The 18,661-nt window shown below is 32.8% G+C and overlaps 3 protein-coding genes across 7 annotated transcripts; 2 read left to right on the forward strand and 1 right to left on the reverse strand.

Annotated features, from left to right (window-relative positions):
• The first annotated feature begins 501 nt into the window (after window positions 1-501).
• Window positions 502-8,904, forward strand: LOC131932001 (uncharacterized). Of its 3 annotated transcripts, none has more exons than XM_059288850.1 (4): window positions 502-547; window positions 4,949-5,105; window positions 5,970-6,197; window positions 6,765-8,904. In XM_059288850.1, the coding sequence occupies exons 2-4, from the start codon at window positions 4,955-4,957 to the stop codon at window positions 7,331-7,333; spliced, it is 948 nt and encodes a 315-aa protein (XP_059144833.1). In that variant the 5' UTR covers window positions 502-547; window positions 4,949-4,954; the 3' UTR covers window positions 7,334-8,904. The 3 variants fall into 3 exon arrangements, with proteins under 3 accessions (XP_059144833.1, XP_059144832.1, XP_059144834.1); XM_059288849.1 differs by having other exon boundaries at window positions 542-628; XM_059288851.1 differs by lacking the exon at window positions 502-547 and adding an exon at window positions 2,268-2,288.
• A 298-nt stretch (window positions 8,905-9,202) lies between these two features.
• On the reverse strand, window positions 9,203-12,586 carry LOC131932000 (dual specificity protein phosphatase 3). 2 transcript variants are annotated; one of them, XM_059288847.1, is made up of 5 exons: window positions 12,125-12,586; window positions 11,480-11,703; window positions 10,179-10,572; window positions 9,707-9,927; window positions 9,203-9,445 (listed from the first exon to the last, which is right to left on the reverse strand). In XM_059288847.1, the coding sequence occupies exons 1-5, from the start codon at window positions 12,262-12,264 to the stop codon at window positions 9,237-9,239; spliced, it is 1,188 nt and encodes a 395-aa protein (XP_059144830.1). In that variant the 5' UTR covers window positions 12,265-12,586; the 3' UTR covers window positions 9,203-9,236. The 2 variants fall into 2 exon arrangements, with proteins under 2 accessions (XP_059144830.1, XP_059144831.1); XM_059288848.1 differs by having other exon boundaries at window positions 12,095-12,260.
• A 67-nt stretch (window positions 12,587-12,653) lies between these two features.
• On the forward strand, window positions 12,654-18,328 carry LOC131932002 (RNA-binding protein 1). Of its 2 annotated transcripts, XM_059288852.1 has the most exons (5): window positions 12,654-12,710; window positions 14,111-14,357; window positions 14,536-14,682; window positions 16,494-16,565; window positions 16,782-18,328. In XM_059288852.1, the coding sequence occupies exons 2-5, from the start codon at window positions 14,140-14,142 to the stop codon at window positions 16,786-16,788; spliced, it is 444 nt and encodes a 147-aa protein (XP_059144835.1). In that variant the 5' UTR covers window positions 12,654-12,710; window positions 14,111-14,139; the 3' UTR covers window positions 16,789-18,328. The 2 variants fall into 2 exon arrangements, with proteins under 2 accessions (XP_059144835.1, XP_059144836.1); XM_059288853.1 differs by lacking the exons at window positions 16,494-16,565; window positions 16,782-18,328 and adding an exon at window positions 15,214-15,552.
• The last annotated feature ends 333 nt before the right edge of the window (window positions 18,329-18,661 follow it).

Consider the following 18,661-nt stretch of genomic DNA (forward strand, 5'->3'; position numbering starts at 1 on the left):
AGCGCACCGGGTGACACCATTTAGGGGGGTGACACCAAGGCAAAAAATAGAGAAAAACTTGAGGGGGGTGCAAATCGAAAGTTTGAGGGGGGGGGGTGCAAATTGAAAATTTGAAAGTTTGTCCCCGGGAAGGGTCGCTACGCCTCTGGGGGGTGGCATCATTAAGTGCCGCACCGGGTGACACCCGACCTCGCTACGCCACTGGTTATAGTTAATATAATAAGTAGTGAATGGCAATGTTTTCTGCTAAATTAACCTAGCCAATTTATTTTCAAAATGATTTTTACATTTTTTAAAGAAAACAAAGAACACTTCATATTTTAGTAAGAGGGTGCACTTTTCCAAAAAAGAATAACTGCAAGATGGGGGGGGGGGGAAGGATTGTGCTGATGTGTTTTAATTTAATAGGGATGCAATTTTTTGCCAAAACTGTGACATAAGTTATGGACTTCCCCTATGGCAGTCTTGTCTTGCAACTTTTTAAAATTGTGATCTGGCAAACTAAAGGTCAAGACAAAACTAAACTTTAGGATAAGAAACTTTAGAGGTTGAGTACAATTTATGAATGAAACATCTATTCTCTAGCCCGCACATGTCAAAAATTAGCGCAAATCATTTTAAAAGAAAAGTAGGGCCTATTGCTTTTAAAACATATAGGGGGCCTATTATTTTATGGTTTAAAATCGTCAAGGCAAAGGGGTTAAATCAAGATCTAGTTTTTAAGACTGCGTTTTTTTATTTTGTTTGACAACTCTGACCACAAATTTTAAAAAATGTTTGATTAGGGCTTAGGCCTAAGTCACAAAAAAAGTCAAAATAAAACTACGTGTCGTAAAATATCGACCGAGACTAATCTAGATCTAAGTCTAGATCTAGTACTAGATCTAGTAATGTGAAAAAGAAGTTGACTCATTAATTTTTTGGTAAAACCTTAGTTTAGCGTCCGAAATTATCGGGTAATGTTTGTTGATTTTCGGTAACTAATTAATTACGGTAAACCATAATAGTTTATTTGACCATAAAAATGAAATATAAATAAAGTGAAAGTCGATTGTAGTAAATTATGTTTTAATTTTTTAAGTATAATCGACAAAAGGAAACAGGAATAAATACAACAATAGATTTAAATTAGTAGGCCTAGATCTAAAAATAAAAAAAATATATAAATATAAATAATAAAGTCAAATGTAATAATTTGTTTCATTAATTTGGCTTGCAGCATAATTTGCATTGATTAATTAGATCTAGCTAGCTGCTAGGCCAAGTAAAAAAAATCTAGATTACAAAAATAGTAAAAGTGACTAGAAACAGGGTTCGTACCCTATTTTGAAAATGAAACCATGCAGACTTTTGTAACCACACCATTATTTGTGCTTATAGCTGAGTAACTTTTTGTCTGCTGTTAAAAACTACCGGTATCCCTCCCCCCCTCCCCCCCCCCCCCCCACACAACAAGAGACGGTGGAGGGGTCACTGTGAGGTCATAGTAGCCCAGTCTAATACGTCATAGCATGAACTGTACTATAACTTTTATTCCCCCTCCCCCCACCCTCCCCAGCCAAACAGCACCAACTACGTACTTGGGGTCAGGGTGAATTCATACAAGTTTAGCAATCAGTAACCTTAGTTACTAGGAGGGGCGGGTTAGTCTAGCCCTAATCGTCAGCCTTTGCAAAGATTTCAAAAACAGTTTGGAGAGTAAATTGAAAATACAGGTAGTTAAGTTATACGTAGACTACCACTTACAGCTTCCCTCATAATTTTTTTAATAAGACTACCTGCCTGCATCCTCAGACAAACTTAAGAAATAATAGCGGGTAAAAAAAAATGAGGTCAAGATTTGTATGGCCACTCTCCCCCCCCCCCCTCCCTTACTGACGTATTAACTGAGAAATCGGGTTTCTTCTGCTATCCAGCAAAAAAAAAAAACGTCATACCACAGTGTAGACCCGTCCAGACTTTTTAAAGTCTGAAATTCACTTTTCTCAAGACTTTTTCCAGACTGCGTACGAACCCTGTTAAACAATGTTTAGTAGCAGAAATATTTAGCTGAAACACTTAAAAATAACTAATTATACAAAATGATTAACAAAAGCAGTATCTAACACGCAATTAAAATAAATATATCCAAATTTTAAACATTCTTTATAAAAATAAAAGATGACGCCAAATAAAGTATGATTTACAGTACTTCCGGTGGATTCAGGAACTGTGTGACAGACTTTGTCATTGTTTTCCTGTTTTTTACTGCTATACGATTCCGGAATAATAACCGATGCTAAACTAAGGTTTTTATCAAATTTTTATAATTATTTCACATTTTCAGGAGGATTTGTTTTGAAAGTTACAAAAGTGTTTCAAAAGTTTGTTTTTAACCAATTGTTGTAATTGTATTAAAACTTTTCAGTAAAAAATAAAGACTATCGATGTTTTCATCAAGCTCATTTACTATAGCAGCCATCTTCACATCTTGTTTAAGTTTTTTTGGTTAACTCATAATTAGAGATTCATAGGGAACCACTCTAATTAATTTACAGATGGCCGCTGTTTGTATAGTGTATATAATGTATGGCAAGTCTTGCTAGCAAATACTGCATTTTAAAGTTAAATAATTTCTGGCCTATATTCAACTATATTGATATATTTAGCTGTTGATTTTGGTTTATTATTCAGTTATCTAGGCCTATAATATTTGACACAAATATACCACAATATACTTCAATTTCAACCTTAACGCAGCAACTTTTTTCACATTACAAGCCTCTGCCGATTTTACGCACCTAAAACGATAGGCCCTAGATTACCCCAATTTCTTTTTCCATTACTTACTAACTTGACGTAGCTGTCACTTGACTAATCTAGTCTAGACTCTACTATTAGATATCTAGATAGACCAGTGTTTCTTTCAGACTTTTTCCTCCCCGGGGGGGGGGGGGGTACTTGAAATATTCAGGGGTGGGGTTGGTCTAAAATTTTTGGGAGGGGTTGGACCCTGGTAAAAGTATGTATTTTCTATATACTTTGTATTTGAAGGGGACTTGCTTCGGGGTGGGTGGTGGGAGGGTGTAATGATATAGGTGCTATTTCAGCAGCACAAATGCAAATTCATAATGAACAAGGTGATGGATTTTGCCCAGTGTAAATAATTGTACGCAAGCGCAAACCTAATGTATATAAAAAATACTTCATGGCATAGAATGACATTGTTTGTGTTTTTCTAATAAGTGGCATACACTTCTGCATTGATCTGTGAATACCTCAATTCTAAGGAATAGGAAAATTTTCCAAATATGCCTAAAGCAACAATAAGGTTTAGATCTTTATCCAATAGCAATTCTCATAACTATCAGCAGTATAATTAACTTAATAGGTGCATGCATTACACTGGGTTTACACTTGCGATGTGTAAACTATACATGTCCAGGAAAAAACTCGGAGAAAGTTGTTATATGAAAATATTTTCCACCTGACCATGTATGCTTACTTGAAGAGAATTGTTTTTTTCTAAAAATGTATAGTATACATATCATAAGTGTAAACGCGGTTTTTAGATGATTTTTCTGCTTATTTCATGTGACTATCAAAATGTTATAATTCAAAATGTTAACCTAGTAAAAACGGGTACCTTTTTTATGTAAATTTTAAGCTATCTGTAGATGATCATAATATGCTAAGAACTGTTTGAGCTGTGTAAAACTTTTAAATGTTGGACTGGGTTAAAATGAAACCAAATATGTGAGAGTGAGCCAATATTTGATTGATCTTTAATTCTAAGTCAGATTATCAATTTTTTTTTAAGAAATTAGCATTGCAATAAAAGGTTTCATAGCACAAAAAAACTTAATAGTTAATGTAAAAAGTTATTAGACCTAATAATTGTTAGGCTGTAGGGCCTAATACTAGCAATTACTCCTATTAACAGATAAAGTTTGAGGGAGTAAGGAAGGCTGTACTAAGTCTAACTTACTATCTAGTAATTAAGTACTACTACTAATATTGTACAGGACAGAGTACAGTTGTAGACTCAATACTTTACTTTTGTATTAAATTATATTAAACTGTATTTATTTTGTTACGTACCCCCTTCTCTAATCCTTTCGAACTAGTCAGGGGATCGTAACCAAGAAGAAGAAAAATAAAAATAAATAAAAGCCAACTTCAGTAATCTCTATTTATTCGCCACAAATCACAACACTTAAAGTTAACCCGCCACCGAAGTACAACAATCAGAAATATACACAAGTAACTACAACAACTAAAGTTCTTAGTACGACTACCCTACTTGTCCCTAACTGTCTATCTAGCCTAGGTCTAGTACATGTCGTGGCTTTCCACTAGCTCACAGAGACGACCCATGTCTGTCTCCTCTAGACCTAGCTAACCGAGTCCGTCTCCGTGTGTGAGTCCCCAGTGTGTCTGTTGAGAGTGTCCCCAGTGTCCCCGGTCTACCCTCCTAAAGTACTCGTCCCCCGTTCTACACCGTGGGAACGATTTTAATTAAGGCCTGACCCTAGGTCATATCCGTCCATGACGGCCCCCTCGGTGCCGTGCGATCTGGAAGGTTTTCCCAGCCGTAAATCACGAGCTGTTGGCCACGTTAATAGCCGAGTCCCGAAGACTCCAAGTCTGCGCCGCCCACAGCGTGGAACCCAATCCGGTATGGCCGTCACGGCCCAAAGGTTCACACGGCCAGCACTGGTCAGCCTCTGACCACCGCCAGGTTGATGGATGAGCATGAGATCGCTACCCCAACATACGGGTCAGCCCAGGTCAAACACCAGGTGGTCGTAACAATTTCAAGTGACAATGTCATACTCATGTCATAATGATAATCATGTAAAGTTCAGATATCAATCCCACTAGATCTACATGAGTAATAGTACTAGTCTACTAATCTTACTAGATTTAAATAATAGTTTAAACTATTTACATTTTTTTGTTTATACAGGTAACCATGGAGTCCACCTCATGTACTTCAGTTTTAATCTATGATGGAGAAGGCAGTGATATAGAAAGCAGAAAACTGTTGCACAGATCTTTGACTGCAGCTGTTGACAAACAAGTTCATGCAATCAACTACATATCAGCCATTGAAATTAAAAAAGGTAGGATATAGTATTTATTTTTATTTATTACTTGACAAACAATTTTGTGCGATCAACTATATATCAGCCCTTGAAATTAAAAAAGATTGGATATAGTATTTATTTTTATTTATTACTTGACAAACAATTTCCTGCAATCAACTATCTATCAGCCCCTGAAATTAAAAAAGGTTGGATATAGTATTTACTTTTATTTATAACTTGATTACCATTTTAACTATTATTTTTACCCCTTGAACTAATAAGCCTGTTTAAAACCTGCAGTCCTCAAAATGATTTTTCAAAGCTTTTCAAAAAATTTCACCCTAAAAATTGCTGTCATTGAAAGGTTATATTTTTATAAGCACATCATCATTTAAATGACATTTTACTGAATTTGGATTATCTCACTTTTTTATGCTGTTATCTTGGTAAGAAAAAAGTAAATGTTATTAAATTGCTATCAATTTACTGATACAAATCCATACATGATAACAATATCATGAAAATAGGGAACCAACAGCTCAGTGTATTTATATTTAAGTAACATGTATCCCTATAACAATATCCTATACCTTTATTACACCTGTATAATCAGAAGAGTGCAGGTTTTTGCAATGAGACAAAAATGTATAATTAAAACAGTTACAAAAAATGTGGTACACTTCCACAGCTGAATAAATCAGAAAACAGGCAAAAAAAAAAGAAGAAACTTCTTTTATTATATTTTAAAATATTTTTAATTATTAAGTTTTGTTGTATTACTGTAATTTAAACTGCAATTTTAAGATAAAGATATGTTTGACTTTGTGACACACGTATGTATACATGTTTATTTGCTTTCCAGCAAACTGACAATAAATTATTTTCACTATTTCTGAACAGGTTCTTGGGTGAAAGATTGTCAGTTGATGGTGTTTGGTGGAGGTTATGATCTAGGTTTTGAGGCTGCTGTTGGTAAAAATGGAGCCAAAATAATTCAGGAGTTTGTAAAAAATGGCGGCTCGTATTTAGGATTGTGTGCTGGGGCCTACTGGGCTTGTGATTACATTGAATTTGATAAGGGTGGACCTTTGGAAGTTGTGGGAGAAAGATATCTGAAGTTTTTTCCTGGTATGTGAATTACATTCATTGGTGTTTTTTTTACATGCCCATGACCATAGTACTTAGCAAAGATGGTTTTAGGCCTATAATATATAGTGCACTGTGCAGACTTAATTTTCCCCAGCCCTTTAAACCATAATAGTCTCAAATGCTGCATTCTTTTTACTATATAGATACTGCTTGTTAGTCTTTTTATCATAAGAAGCACTCTTATCAGATTTATCCTTATGGTAAAACCTGTTTATTCAATTTTTGGGATAAAATTTAAAAAATAAACAGGTAGATTCTACCCACAAACAGTGAAAGGAACTAGTTGAAAAACAAAGGGCCTTGAACTGGGCCAACATATTTTCCCTTGTCTGTCTTTCTGTACCAGTAATAAACACCAATGAATTGAACTACTTATATTTAGTCGGTCTACCTATCTGTATTAACATGAAGGAAGCTTGGCTTTAATTTTTAGCAGTGAAAGTTTATCCTCTAACTTATTGTGTGTTTGTTATTACCGTTAGACATGTTGTTATAGATGTGTTAATATTTCAAGACTAGAAGTAATTTTTTTTTTTCCGATTCTAGGTGTTTGTGTCGGCCCTGCTTTTCCAGGGTTTCGGTACAACTCCAAAAGAGGTGCTCAGGCAGTTCCAGTTTTGTATAATCAGACCTGCACAGTTGATGCTTATATGCATGGAGGTGGCTACTTTATTCCTTACACAGACTCTAACAGTACTGTTACACCTACTCTATATAGGAAGTCTCACACTTCAACTGATAAAGTAAACTTGACAGCTCAATCGACAGCTCACGTCGGCAACGAAAATGTTTCTATTTCAAACTCTGCAGATGGTGGAATGCCACTGGGACTGAATACGTGGCAAATTATAAATCCAAGTTATGAGAAAATTGGTGTCTATAGTTCTTTAGACAGCAAGCCAGCTGCAATTGTGAAATGTTCTGTAGGCAAAGGCAAAGCTGTTTTATCTGGTGTACACATAGAATTTCCAGTGGAACTGTTAAATGATGAGGACCCTTTCCTTCAGAAATGGATTCCAACTTTTGCAAACAGTGAGAAAAGGAGACAGTTAGTGTTTATGGATATACTTCAACATTTAGGGGTTAGAGTGCGCCCAACAAAGGCAGTATTGTAGAACATTAGGTTATTATTTCATTCCAGATGTTGAGATTGTAGGGGAGAGTGCAACAAGATAATTTAAAAATACCAAGGTCTTTCTATAAATTTAAAGTTTTTTTTTTGTGCTCTCACAATGGGTGTACGTTGATATTATTAGTTTATTATATTTAATTACTAACTTCTGTGATAAGAAAGAAGTGAAAGTAATCAACAGAATTGATGAATCTCAGGTTATAGATACGTCATACTCTTTGCCAAGCCAGAGAAACTGTTAGAATATTGTGCTCAACCTTCTTATTGGATTTATTTGTTTAAAATAATGTTTAAAACTATTTAAATTTTAAAGTCTGTCCACAAATGATTTCACATGGGGGTTGGAATTTTGTAATAGAGGAATGGGCTATAGAAATTGTGCATTTAAAACCTATATTTTACAGTAATACACTTAGAAATCTTTTTTTTTTAAATATTTAATAAAAATGAATCAAAAGATGTACCTATCTTAATAAAACAGCAAAGTTATTTTTAAAAGAAATTCAATTTTACTACAACAAAAATTACAGGGTGAGGGTTTGTTAATTAAAGTGTAATGTCATTTTATAACCCATGACAGTTAATTATAAATAGGTATAGTGTTGTATTAACCAATTTAAATTTCACCTTTTGGGTGCAGTATTGGCTTATTTTTTTATTAATGTGATTTATATCTATGACTTGATTCTTAAAATTACTAATAAAACTCATTTCCTAGCATAATAATGTACTTGTAAGTTGCAATGTATGGTGTAAAACTAATTTGAAAAAACCACCAACACATCAAAACTATGTTTAGATAGGCTCATACACTAACAAAGCTCTTTAACTTGTTTTTGCTCAACTTTGAAGTTGTTTGGCTAGTTATGTGAATTATTGGTTCATTACACTAAACTACAGGCAGCATTGCGATGAATACAACAGGGAATCACAGGTTGATAATATTTAGAACTTCTAATATTCTAAAAAATTTTATGTTGACCCCTTTACCGTGGAAAAAAAAAAATTTTTTTTTGGAAACTGTATTTTTTTTTTCATTATTTGATTTGTTATGTTGTCCTGACAAAATAAAACATCATTTTGAGTGAAAATGAGTTGACATTTAGAATCTGTGAGGTAAATATAAAGAAGGTAATTCAAAAGCACAGAACCAACATCACGTGATGACCTATTTTTATCATACGCTGTTGAATTGGCTGTTAGATTAGCCTCCCTCTACATTGTTATTGATTTCCAATGCTATTTTCGTATCAAAACGAGTTAACTCGCGACGCACGGCACACAGACGACTTTTTTATATGAAGACGAGTTAACTCGTGATGTACGGTTAAGCCCAAGATTTTATATAACGAGTTAACTCGTGACACAAGGTACAGGGGTTAAATGTTCTCAGTTATATAATAATGTTAACTTTTCATATATAAACTAATACTGGAATTTCCAAACATTTGTCTGATACCTAACAATTCAAATTAACAACTTTGAAGAATGTTAAAGTAACTAAGTTAAATATATTTTTCTGTAAACCTTTAAAATATTTTAGGTATAGAAATAAATTTTGTTGAATTGTCACATGTGTTCACTTAGTTTTTTTTTATAACAATTGAAGTTAAAACATTTTCCCAGAAAACTGTGCAAACAAAAAACTGCACTAATACAAATCAATTAAAGACACTTCAATTTTGTCATATTTTGTGTAATAATGTTGTATTATGCTACAATATACTACACTTTTTTGCGTGCAACTTTCCGCTCTGTTGCGCTTCTTAAAGAAGTTCTTTCCTGTCACCTAAAACATAGTATCATTATGATTCTTAAAATAAATGAAAAATGGAGAATAACAATATTGAAATAAGAAGTGAAAACAGCTTTTATTAATTTCAGTGCTACACACATTTCTTAATGTTTACTAGCTTAAGTTTGGTTTCTAGTATACACAATTGTTGTAAAAAGTTGCTGTTGGGACAGATTTCTCTTTTCTGTCGCACAAATTGGAGAGCGTCTTTCAGACACATTCCTTTTTTTATCATAAAATATCCTACAACAAGAGTAGCAGACCTACTTATTCCATGCACACAGTGTACAAATACTTTGCCTGAAAAAGATATCAAATTTATAAAACTAGTTAATAGCTTTTCACGACATTTGATCACATAATTTACGTTTCTAATGCATAAAGCTAAAAGACATTATTTTCTGTTCATTAATTTATTTACCTTAAGCATAGTGTTGTTAACTACTGGTGTAAAAACAAAAGGGTAGCTTAAATGAACAACAAATCTAGTTGAGTGCATAAAGTAGCTAAACAATGAGGGGTACTAAAAGTTCATCAGATAATATGTAGATTATTACATACCTTTATTTTTCACAGCATCATCAATGAACTCAGCAGCAATTGAGAAATATGGAGATATATCAAAGGTTAATGTGTCTAGTGCATCTATTCCAAGAAATTTAACTTCTATTTTATCATATACATCAGAGTTTGATACACTCCCTTTGTTGTAAGCGGCATCTAAGACATGAGTAATTTGATGGTGTTTAATATTTTCTTTGCTACCTGTATTTATAAAGGCACTGAAAAAAAAAAAAACAATTTCAAACAGCCATAATAATGTTAGCTTTTAGAACCAGTTTAAATTTGTGAATTTGGATTTGTTTTCTAAAAATATTTATTAAGTGACTTGTGTACTTTTTGCAGTCTTCAATATATATAACAAGTTTCTAAAATATGTATTATGCCAACAGACATTTATATTTTATTTTTAAAAAAAACATCCCATGTCAATTCATAGTAAAAGAAATTGGCTATGAATTTGTGTAATTACCTTTCTCCTATTAATATGTAATCATTGATTTGGTTGTATTCAGTTTTTGGCAACATCATCAATCCTCCTGTTGAATCAGTCAGGATAGCTTCCAACTCACTTACTGTACACCCATTTTCCACATAGCCATCATCCGAGATGGTTTTGACAATTCTATCTTTATCTTCTCCTGGGTTGTCCCCCACTAGCCTCTCCTTAAAGTGTCCAGATTTTTTAAGCTGTTCATTGAGATCACACAACTGCTGAAGAAACCCAGGATTGGGACAAATTTCCCGCTTTGATCTTACAAGTCTTAAAGCATCCTGGACTGTCATGTGATGTTTGATCATCAGATAGGCAATGACTAAAGTAGCAGATCTGCTTACACCTTGCACACAATGCACAAAGACTTTTCCTATTTTTAAAATAAGTGGATAGAATAGTAAACAAAAAAAAAAAAAACCTCACTTTAAATAATAATACGATTATAGCCAACACAAAGTTATGGGACAGTGTGGTCAGGTGGTAGAGTGCATTATTGCTAACTCAAATTTCTCCGGTTTGGATCCTGTGCTCAAGTCTGTAGAATCCTTAAGTGCACCCCAGCTCTGAATGTTACTTGACACGTTCGGGAAAGCAAAAGTGGCTAGGCCTAGAACTGACCACTATACCTCTTCAGTAGACAAGGTCACAAAAACAGGCAAACTCTACTTCATCTACCCTATTGACCTCCAGGTCTGAAAAGGTGTTTTACTTTTATTACTACTTGTACTACAAATTTAATAAATAGAAATGGGCTCATTGGTTGGTATAGGACAAGGATTATAGTAACAACACCAATGGTTATATAAAAACATAAATAGTTACCTAAACACATAGACCAAGCATCACGTTGAGAAGATGAAGAAGTTAAGTGAGTATATAAACAAAGGGATAGAAAAGACAGAAAATGTGCCTGTTTTTTGAGCTCGTGTTCTCAGTTATATATATATATATATAGTTATAATATAGGCCTATATAATATATATATGTATTTTATATCCTATACATTTTTTCTTTAGTGGTGGTAGGGGGCGGGGTTCACACCATGCGGTGTCGCACTGGATTACACCCGACCTAGTGATGCCACTGATTTTAACACCCCCCCCCCTTACTCTCTCACCTAAGTTAAGGATGACCCATTCAGAATTTTTTTTTTAAATTAATGAAATCACATGCAATTTTTGTATGTATGAACTTTTTAAAAATACCATTGGTTCATGGAGTTTTAAATTAAATAAGGTGTTATTAGGGAATCATGCTTATAAGTAGATTCAACTCACCCCCACCACTGACACCCTCCTGAATGAAGTTTGATGCAGTGTTAAAATACTTTGATAAGTTACAGTTGATAAAATCAGTTGCCTCAATTCCTAGGAACTCAATGTCCTTTTTTTTGTACATCACATGATTTGTATTGACATGATAAGCATCTTTACCAAGAGCTGAGTTTAGCACGTGTGTAACTCCTAGTCGTTTCATACAATTTACACTTTTAGCTGAGTCCCTAGTAAATATTTTAAGTTTAGTGACCGTAAAAAGTTTACTAAATTGATATTTTACACATTTAAATTTAGTTTTATATGATTTCTTTGTTCCTATTTTTAAAAATAAGTTACTGCAATAATTATAATGGTTGGATGTATCTTTTTGCTTGTCATCCATAAAAGATTAAAAGATGTTACACTTGTTAGGCACACATCTGCACAAAAAGCTAGACCCCCCCTGTCTAAAATGACATCACACCTCACCACCCCTCAAAACTAAATTTGTTTATTCAACAGCAATGTCTATGTTGAATATTTGTGCTCATTCAACATTCATTCATTTTATTTTTAATGATTTTAATTTTCACTTAAAAAAACTTAAGGCATTAAATATTAATAAATATTAAATACTTTTAAATAGGCCTAAAGTTAATGACTTGCCCTTCTCCTAAATATATTCCAGTATAGACTTCATCGTATGCTGAACTTGGTAATAAAACATTACCACCAGTTGGAGCAGTTATAATGTTCATTAACTCCTCCACTGTACACGGTCTATTCTCATTAAATAATGTGTTCATTTTTACAATCTAGGAAATGTTCTCATTCGGGAAGTAGATCTAGATCTAATAGTAATACTAGATTTCTAGATCCGTAGATCTAGATCTAGATCGATCTAGATCTAGATCTAGAACCTACAACAGAATTTTACTTTTTAACGTTGCTTAAATTAAGCCTTAATCATAATGTTAAATTATTTTTAAAAATTATAGATCTACTTTGGATACTCTCTATTTTTTTCCGACAATATAAATTAATAATCTGATGTTAGATTTAGATCTAGAATAAACTTGTAAAAGCTAAAGAGTAAAGACACATTTAATATTTTTTGAACGCCTAGTGAGTAGTGATGGTAGGCCCCTAGCCTTGGCTATGAAGATAGACATTTCAGCTTTAAAAATCTGGCTGCTAGCGGTATCGCCATATTGGTTTGCATGTTAAGATTACTTCCGACACGGTTGCACAGGTAGAGCAATGCAAACTGTTTTCACTAAATTAAGTTAGCGCAATGCAGCTCGTATAGGTTTAAGAGATAAGGCGTACAGAAGAAACCGAATATTTCAATACATCATAAATCTTTAATCTTAACCACCATAAGATCTAGAGTTCTAGACTTACCTCGAATCAAGTCAAATTAAACTTGCTACACTCACTGCTTCAACTGCTTGCATCTTGGCGACGGTGTGTCGTTTGACAAAACGACAAAACGCCACCGATCATTCAGTCATTAATCGTTAATTTAGGCCTACCAAAATTATTAGGCCTAATGAATTGTGTTGTTGATAGATCTAGATTCTAGGGATCTAGTTAGATCTATGGAGAAAGAAAAACTTTGTAAATTTTGCATTCACAAGCACCATATAAAAAAAAACTAAAGCTAACGCTTGCAAAAAATCAGAAATGAAATATTTTAAAAACATGCTTTTCTTATTGGATTTGCTTCGATAGCCAGGGTCAAGCCGCCCTTTGTCCATCCATGAGCAAACAAGGCAGCAGTTGTGTGATTTTGTAGTTTTCTCTCTTAGATTGATTACTGTTGCCCGGTACACAGCGGTAGTGAGCAAATAAGAACATTTTGGTTTAGCAGCTAACCATGAGATTTGCTGACCCAACCATGCCAACCCACCTTGACCATATTGAATCATTGATATTGTGACTTGTCTGTTACTGCTATCACATTATTATTATTGTTAGATCTATTACTTCTCTGCGCATATGTTATATTTCCATATAATTTATTCTAGCCTATTGAGCAGTATGATGTGTGTCCACCATTATCACATGATGATGACAAAAATAAAATGTTTTTTTTTTGTTACCCAAAATACTAAAAAAGTCAAATAGTTTGGGGCCTAGGCCTAAATCTCTAATTAGTAATAATGTTAAGAACCAAACAACCACATTTATTTTAATGGAACGTGCAAGATTTTTTTTTGTTAAAAGTGGCTTTATGTAAGGGGCCTACTGAAAATTCATTTTAAAAATTATTTAGGCCTAGGCCTAATCTAGACGAATAATTTAGATAGGTCTATGCCTTAGGCCTATTTTTGATAATTTGTAAACTACACATTACAAACCAAAGCATGTGAATTTGTGTGTTAAGCCAAACAATGTTGTAATAATCTAAAAGTGAAATTGAATGGCAAATAGGCCCTAAATAAACTGTTTTTTTAGTTAGGGTTACTGATAGATAAATTTTGCTTAGTCATTTATAAAAGGGTTATTTAAATTGAATAAAATGTGTCCACTGTTGATTAGGCCTAAACATGAAGATCACCTAATGCACTGCTATAGTCAGTTGACTTAATCCACACTCGCCCTTGACAAAATGTCTTATTATTCCTTACTCTATTTATGTTTTTCCAGATCAATTGCTCAAGAAATAATTTATCATTATGTCAAGAAATGCACCCATGAGAGACTGGAGTTTAGATTGCAAGGTCTATGTTGGTGACTTAGGATATGGCTGTGCAAAACAAGAGCTGGAAGAGAAATTTTCAAAATATGGCCAGTTGAGAAATGTATGGGTAGCTCGCAAACCCCCTGGATTCGCTTTTGTTGAGTTTGAAGATAGTCGAGATGCAGAAGATGCTGTTCGAGCTTTAGATGGATCGTAAGCTTTATTATACAGCTAGAAACATTTAGACATTAATCTTATTGACGCCTTTGCTATAAGTTTTGGTATTATTTTGTCTCCCTCTTGCATTTATTTGTTTCATGAGGTTGATATTTTTGTAATAAGTTCTGTATGTTAGACCACTCGAGTAATTGATAATTTTTATGCTCTGTAGAAAAATAAATGGTAGGCGCGTACGAGTAGAGATGTCATCAGGTCGATCCAGGTGGGGTAATAGAGGAGGGCCTCCCCGTAGTGGAAGTAGACAGCAAAATGACAACTACCGTGCAAGTGGTGGGAGCACTGGAGGCAAGAGATCCAGGTATAAAGTTTTATGTGTTATAGCATGATAAAGAGTGGTTTATAATTTATTATAAGTATTAATTTTGTATTTGTTTAATACTTCTAAAGTATACACATGATATTCATAATTAATGTTTGTAGATACAAAAAATGTGCATGCTTTAGTTTGCTCTAAATGCAAGACATTTATTTGACTGCCTTATTGCTTTTTACTTATTTTTAAAAATTAAATCTTTTTTTAAAAGCGCTCCCACCCCATCTGGCAATTTCATATTTTATAATATTTGGTAATATTTGAAGCAATCATTAAGTTTGCTTTTGAGTTATTTTTCTTTTAAGTCTAGTTACTCATTTTGTAAAATTTAACTTTTAAATTTTTGTATTAGTTTTGATAATTCCCAATTTTCTTTATAAAATTATTTATTTTAGATGTTTGCATTACAAATGTTAAAATAGAAATTTTGTTTGTAATTTCATGTTTTGTTGTTTAGCTGGATGTTTTAATTATAATTGTAATGATTTTATTTCTTCTCTGGCAAAAATCTTTCAGGAACCCCATCATCATCATCAGCTGGGCTTATCATCGCCAGCCAACCTAGCTTCAACATCACCACAACCACTACTAGCACAACCTTCTTCACTACTACTACTACCACCCAACTACATCATCAACTCAACCAACTCTTCTGGCAGTGGCTAGTCCTTCTCCAACTCCGGCTAACTTCGTAGCTGCTGTCAGCGTCCCCAACTAAGCATTTTTGTCTTCGCCTTTGCTTCGTTGGTTTGGCAAAGTTAAACACCGAGTTTGATATTGGGCCTGGAACCACCAACAATTGCCATATTCTGCATTGCCCTTCCATGATTCCTACCCAATATATAAGATTTAAAATGCAAGTAGAACAAAATTAGTCATTTTTCTTCTTGTCCCTTTTACTTTAGTATATAATTAGCTTATCTGATCTAGTTTTTTAAATAAAGTATTTAAAAATCTAGTCAGCTTTTTATGAATAACTGTTGTATAACAGTTAATAGTCCACATTAAACTATTAATGGGTATGATAGTATCTGGTATGAAATGGGTCTTCAAAAGTGCAACTTTGTATGAACTTGCTACCGCAGCTACCACCATCTTCATCTTCATTTTAAAATTCAGCCAACCAACAATCAAGCCACCTATGGTTTCTTCGTTGTACAATGGTATGATCACAATGTTTAGTGTTTACTTTTGTTACTTAAAAAACTTTCTGGCTTTATGATTAATACTGTTTTTAATTTTCTCACTAGTTAGATGAAAGAGTTATTTTGACCAAAATATCTAATCATGAAGTTATATCTCTGACCATTACTATTGTCTACAGTGGTTAAAATGTATGTTGTGCAAGTCTTGCATTGCTTTTTTTGTTTCTATATTTTCATGTGACTTGAATTCTACTTCCTTAGTTGAGACTGCAGTTTTCTCTTCTACCCACTTTTTTTAAAGGCTATTCAACTCAAGTGTGCAATTTTTTTCTTATTTAATCATCCGGTTCCTGAAGCAAGAAGATAAAATGTTAATATGCCATTTTTTTCGTCTTGTTAAGTGTTTTCACTTCCAATGTTATATTTGTTCTTCTTTTGTTGTAATTTTAATTATATGCAGTAAATCTTTTTTTATCAGGTAAGTAAGATTGTAACTCAATGGTAACAGCAATTACTTCTTCACTGTTTCAAGTTCAAGGTCATAGCTTTCTGCTTCTCTCCAGCCGAAACTATTACACACTATTTAAAACAGCATCATTGTACTGTTCACAGATGAATTATTTTGTAAAATTCTTTATTTTTTGTTTGTAGGTCTTTCTCACCTCGCAGACGATCTAGGAGCCGAAGTGCTTCAGGGTCACCTCGCAGGAGAAGTCGCAGCAGGTAATATAAGTATTACATTTTGAGTAGTATTGTTTTATCATTTTCAGAAAATTGCAATTTTTAAAAATTATGATATTGATAATATAATTTATACCACTCTTTTTCCCCATCATAAATTATCTTATACTTAACATTCTAAACGTAACCAAATCCAGTACAGTAGAGTTTAAATTAATTTTATCAGCTTTTTTTAAGTAAGCATTTTTTTGTCTACAGGAGTTAAAGATCTATCTAGTAGGAGGCAAACCAGGGCTTTATTTTAAAACAAGGTGATTACATTGAGATTTTAGAATAGGAGTGTGTACATTGTGATGGTACCAAGATTAGTTTCTTCTGTTAAATAGCATATTTTTACAAAACAAAACACATTCTATGCTTTTCAATTGATGAATAATATGATCAATAGTATACAATTTAGATGTCTCAAAGGGCATTAAATTGTTTGCCATTTGCTTGGCACAATTTTTAAGCTGTTATTTTATAATGTGTCCTGCACTATTCTGCAGACAATATTTGTCTGTTTATTGTATGCTGATTTTGTTCACAATCTCCTATAGTATCATTGTCATTCTTTTTTTTTTTTTTATTTGTTTTGTTTTTAAAATTAAACTCATTTAGACCTATTAGGCAACAAGCCTGTTTAAGATTTTGTCGGAATTTCAGTCAGCAGTACTTACATTTTTTTATTTAAAAAAAATTTATTTGGTTTTCTTTTTGTGGTTTATAGACCTAAACCCAAAGCTAGAATACTTTTAAAAAAGATCTATCTAGTGTATCATGACCTAGCCATGCAACCACTATTAATAAATACATATTTAGGATAAACTGTATGAAGGCCTTCATTAGCCAGTCAAAAACATTAAGTAAAAGCAACAACAAAAAATTGAAAGTAGTTAATTTTTTTTTTAAGTCAGCAATACACCTGAATAAGAGCTTTAAAAAAAAATGTTTAATTTAATAAAAAAAAATGTTTAAGCACTAATTTGAGGCTTAGTTCACGATCTCCACACCTTAATGAAATAACTGCAGCCTAAATAGTAATGGACTAATTGTATTAATTTGCTAAAAGTATTCAATTCATGTACATGATGTGTGTGAAGGTGAAGTAGCTTACCTGCATTGAAATTTGTTTTCTCGCTAGTCTCCATTCTTTATAAGTTAGTCAGTAAGTAAATGTATATTCAAAATAATCATTTTAATTGACTCACAACATTTTCATTTTATATAGTGTGTCCAATGAAGTGAAATTAATATGTAAATATTTCAACATTGAACTGAATTTGTATGTAAAATTTAAAAATGTTTTCGAACATTTTTTTTTTCAATACCTACAATCAAATTATATTTTATGACTCTTAAAATCTGCATTATTTCTTCTCATCTTACAAAGGCTTTTTATAATTTGTTGATGTTATGTATAGTATTAAAGCATAAGATTTATACTTTTTTTTTACAGTGAGGGGTTGGTATCAGTTTTAACAAGATAATTTTTATTTATGTATGATAACATCCTAATATTCTAATAGTCATTGTTACAATTAAAATAAAATTTAACAACTTTGTTTTTAGAGGGTTAAGAACAAGGGGGAAAATGGTACAGTACCTGGTAACTAACTATAGTAAGTTTGACTTTTAACTTGAAAATATTTCCACTGGTATTTATTGTGCTTTCAGGTTAAAATGTTTCATTTTGTGTTGCTTACAGTCAAATAACATTAATGTAATATTTATGTTGTGAAATCAAAATAAAATGGCTAAAATTATCTCGAATTTTTTTTGTCTTGTGCATTATTTTCTTAGTAGAATCACATCTTGTGAAGATAGGGAGTAGTGATAACATGTTTCAGCTGGCTGGATACATTTATGATTTAGAAAAATGGGAGCCAAATTATTTCTTTTTAAAGTAAACTACCATTTTCATTTATACAATGACCATTACGATCAGGCAAGATTGACTTTGTCCCTTGTAAATAGTGTAAAATTTCATTATTTATAAAAATGAGATGCAATAACATCAATACTAGCTGTGAAAAATCTAATAATCCCTAAGTTAACAGGTAGCATCAATTTAATGATAAAAAGAAACTGAATACAAA

Source organism: Physella acuta, unplaced genomic scaffold, assembly GCF_028476545.2.
Source record: "Physella acuta isolate Inbredline_101_S28 unplaced genomic scaffold, ASM2847654v3 ptg002071l, whole genome shotgun sequence".
In the NCBI taxonomy this organism is placed as follows: domain Eukaryota; kingdom Metazoa; phylum Mollusca; class Gastropoda; family Physidae; genus Physella; species Physella acuta.

Coding starts and splice junctions, on each gene's coding strand:
- LOC131932001 (XM_059288849.1), top strand. CDS start 566: ATGAAACATCTATTCTCTAGCCCGCACATGTCAAAAATTAGCGCAAAT. Junction 629..4,948: donor CAAATCATTTTAAAAGAAAA/GTAGGGCCTATT, acceptor TTGTTTATACAG/GTAACCATGGAGTCCACCTC. Junction 6,198..6,764: donor ATATCTGAAGTTTTTTCCTG/GTATGTGAATTA, acceptor TTCCGATTCTAG/GTGTTTGTGTCGGCCCTGCT.
- LOC131932000 (XM_059288847.1), bottom strand. CDS start 12,264: ATGAACACATTATTTAATGAGAATAGACCGTGTACAGTGGAGGAGTTA. Junction 10,573..11,479: donor GGAGGGTGTCAGTGGTGGGG/GTGAGTTGAATC, acceptor TTTTAAAAATAG/GAAAAGTCTTTGTGCATTGT. Junction 9,928..10,178: donor TACATATTAATAGGAGAAAG/GTAATTACACAA, acceptor TTTTTTTTTCAG/TGCCTTTATAAATACAGGTA.
- LOC131932002 (XM_059288852.1), top strand. CDS start 14,140: ATGTCAAGAAATGCACCCATGAGAGACTGGAGTTTAGATTGCAAGGTC. Junction 14,358..14,535: donor GTTCGAGCTTTAGATGGATC/GTAAGCTTTATT, acceptor TATGCTCTGTAG/AAAAATAAATGGTAGGCGCG. Junction 14,683..16,493: donor ACTGGAGGCAAGAGATCCAG/GTATAAAGTTTT, acceptor TTTTGTTTGTAG/GTCTTTCTCACCTCGCAGAC.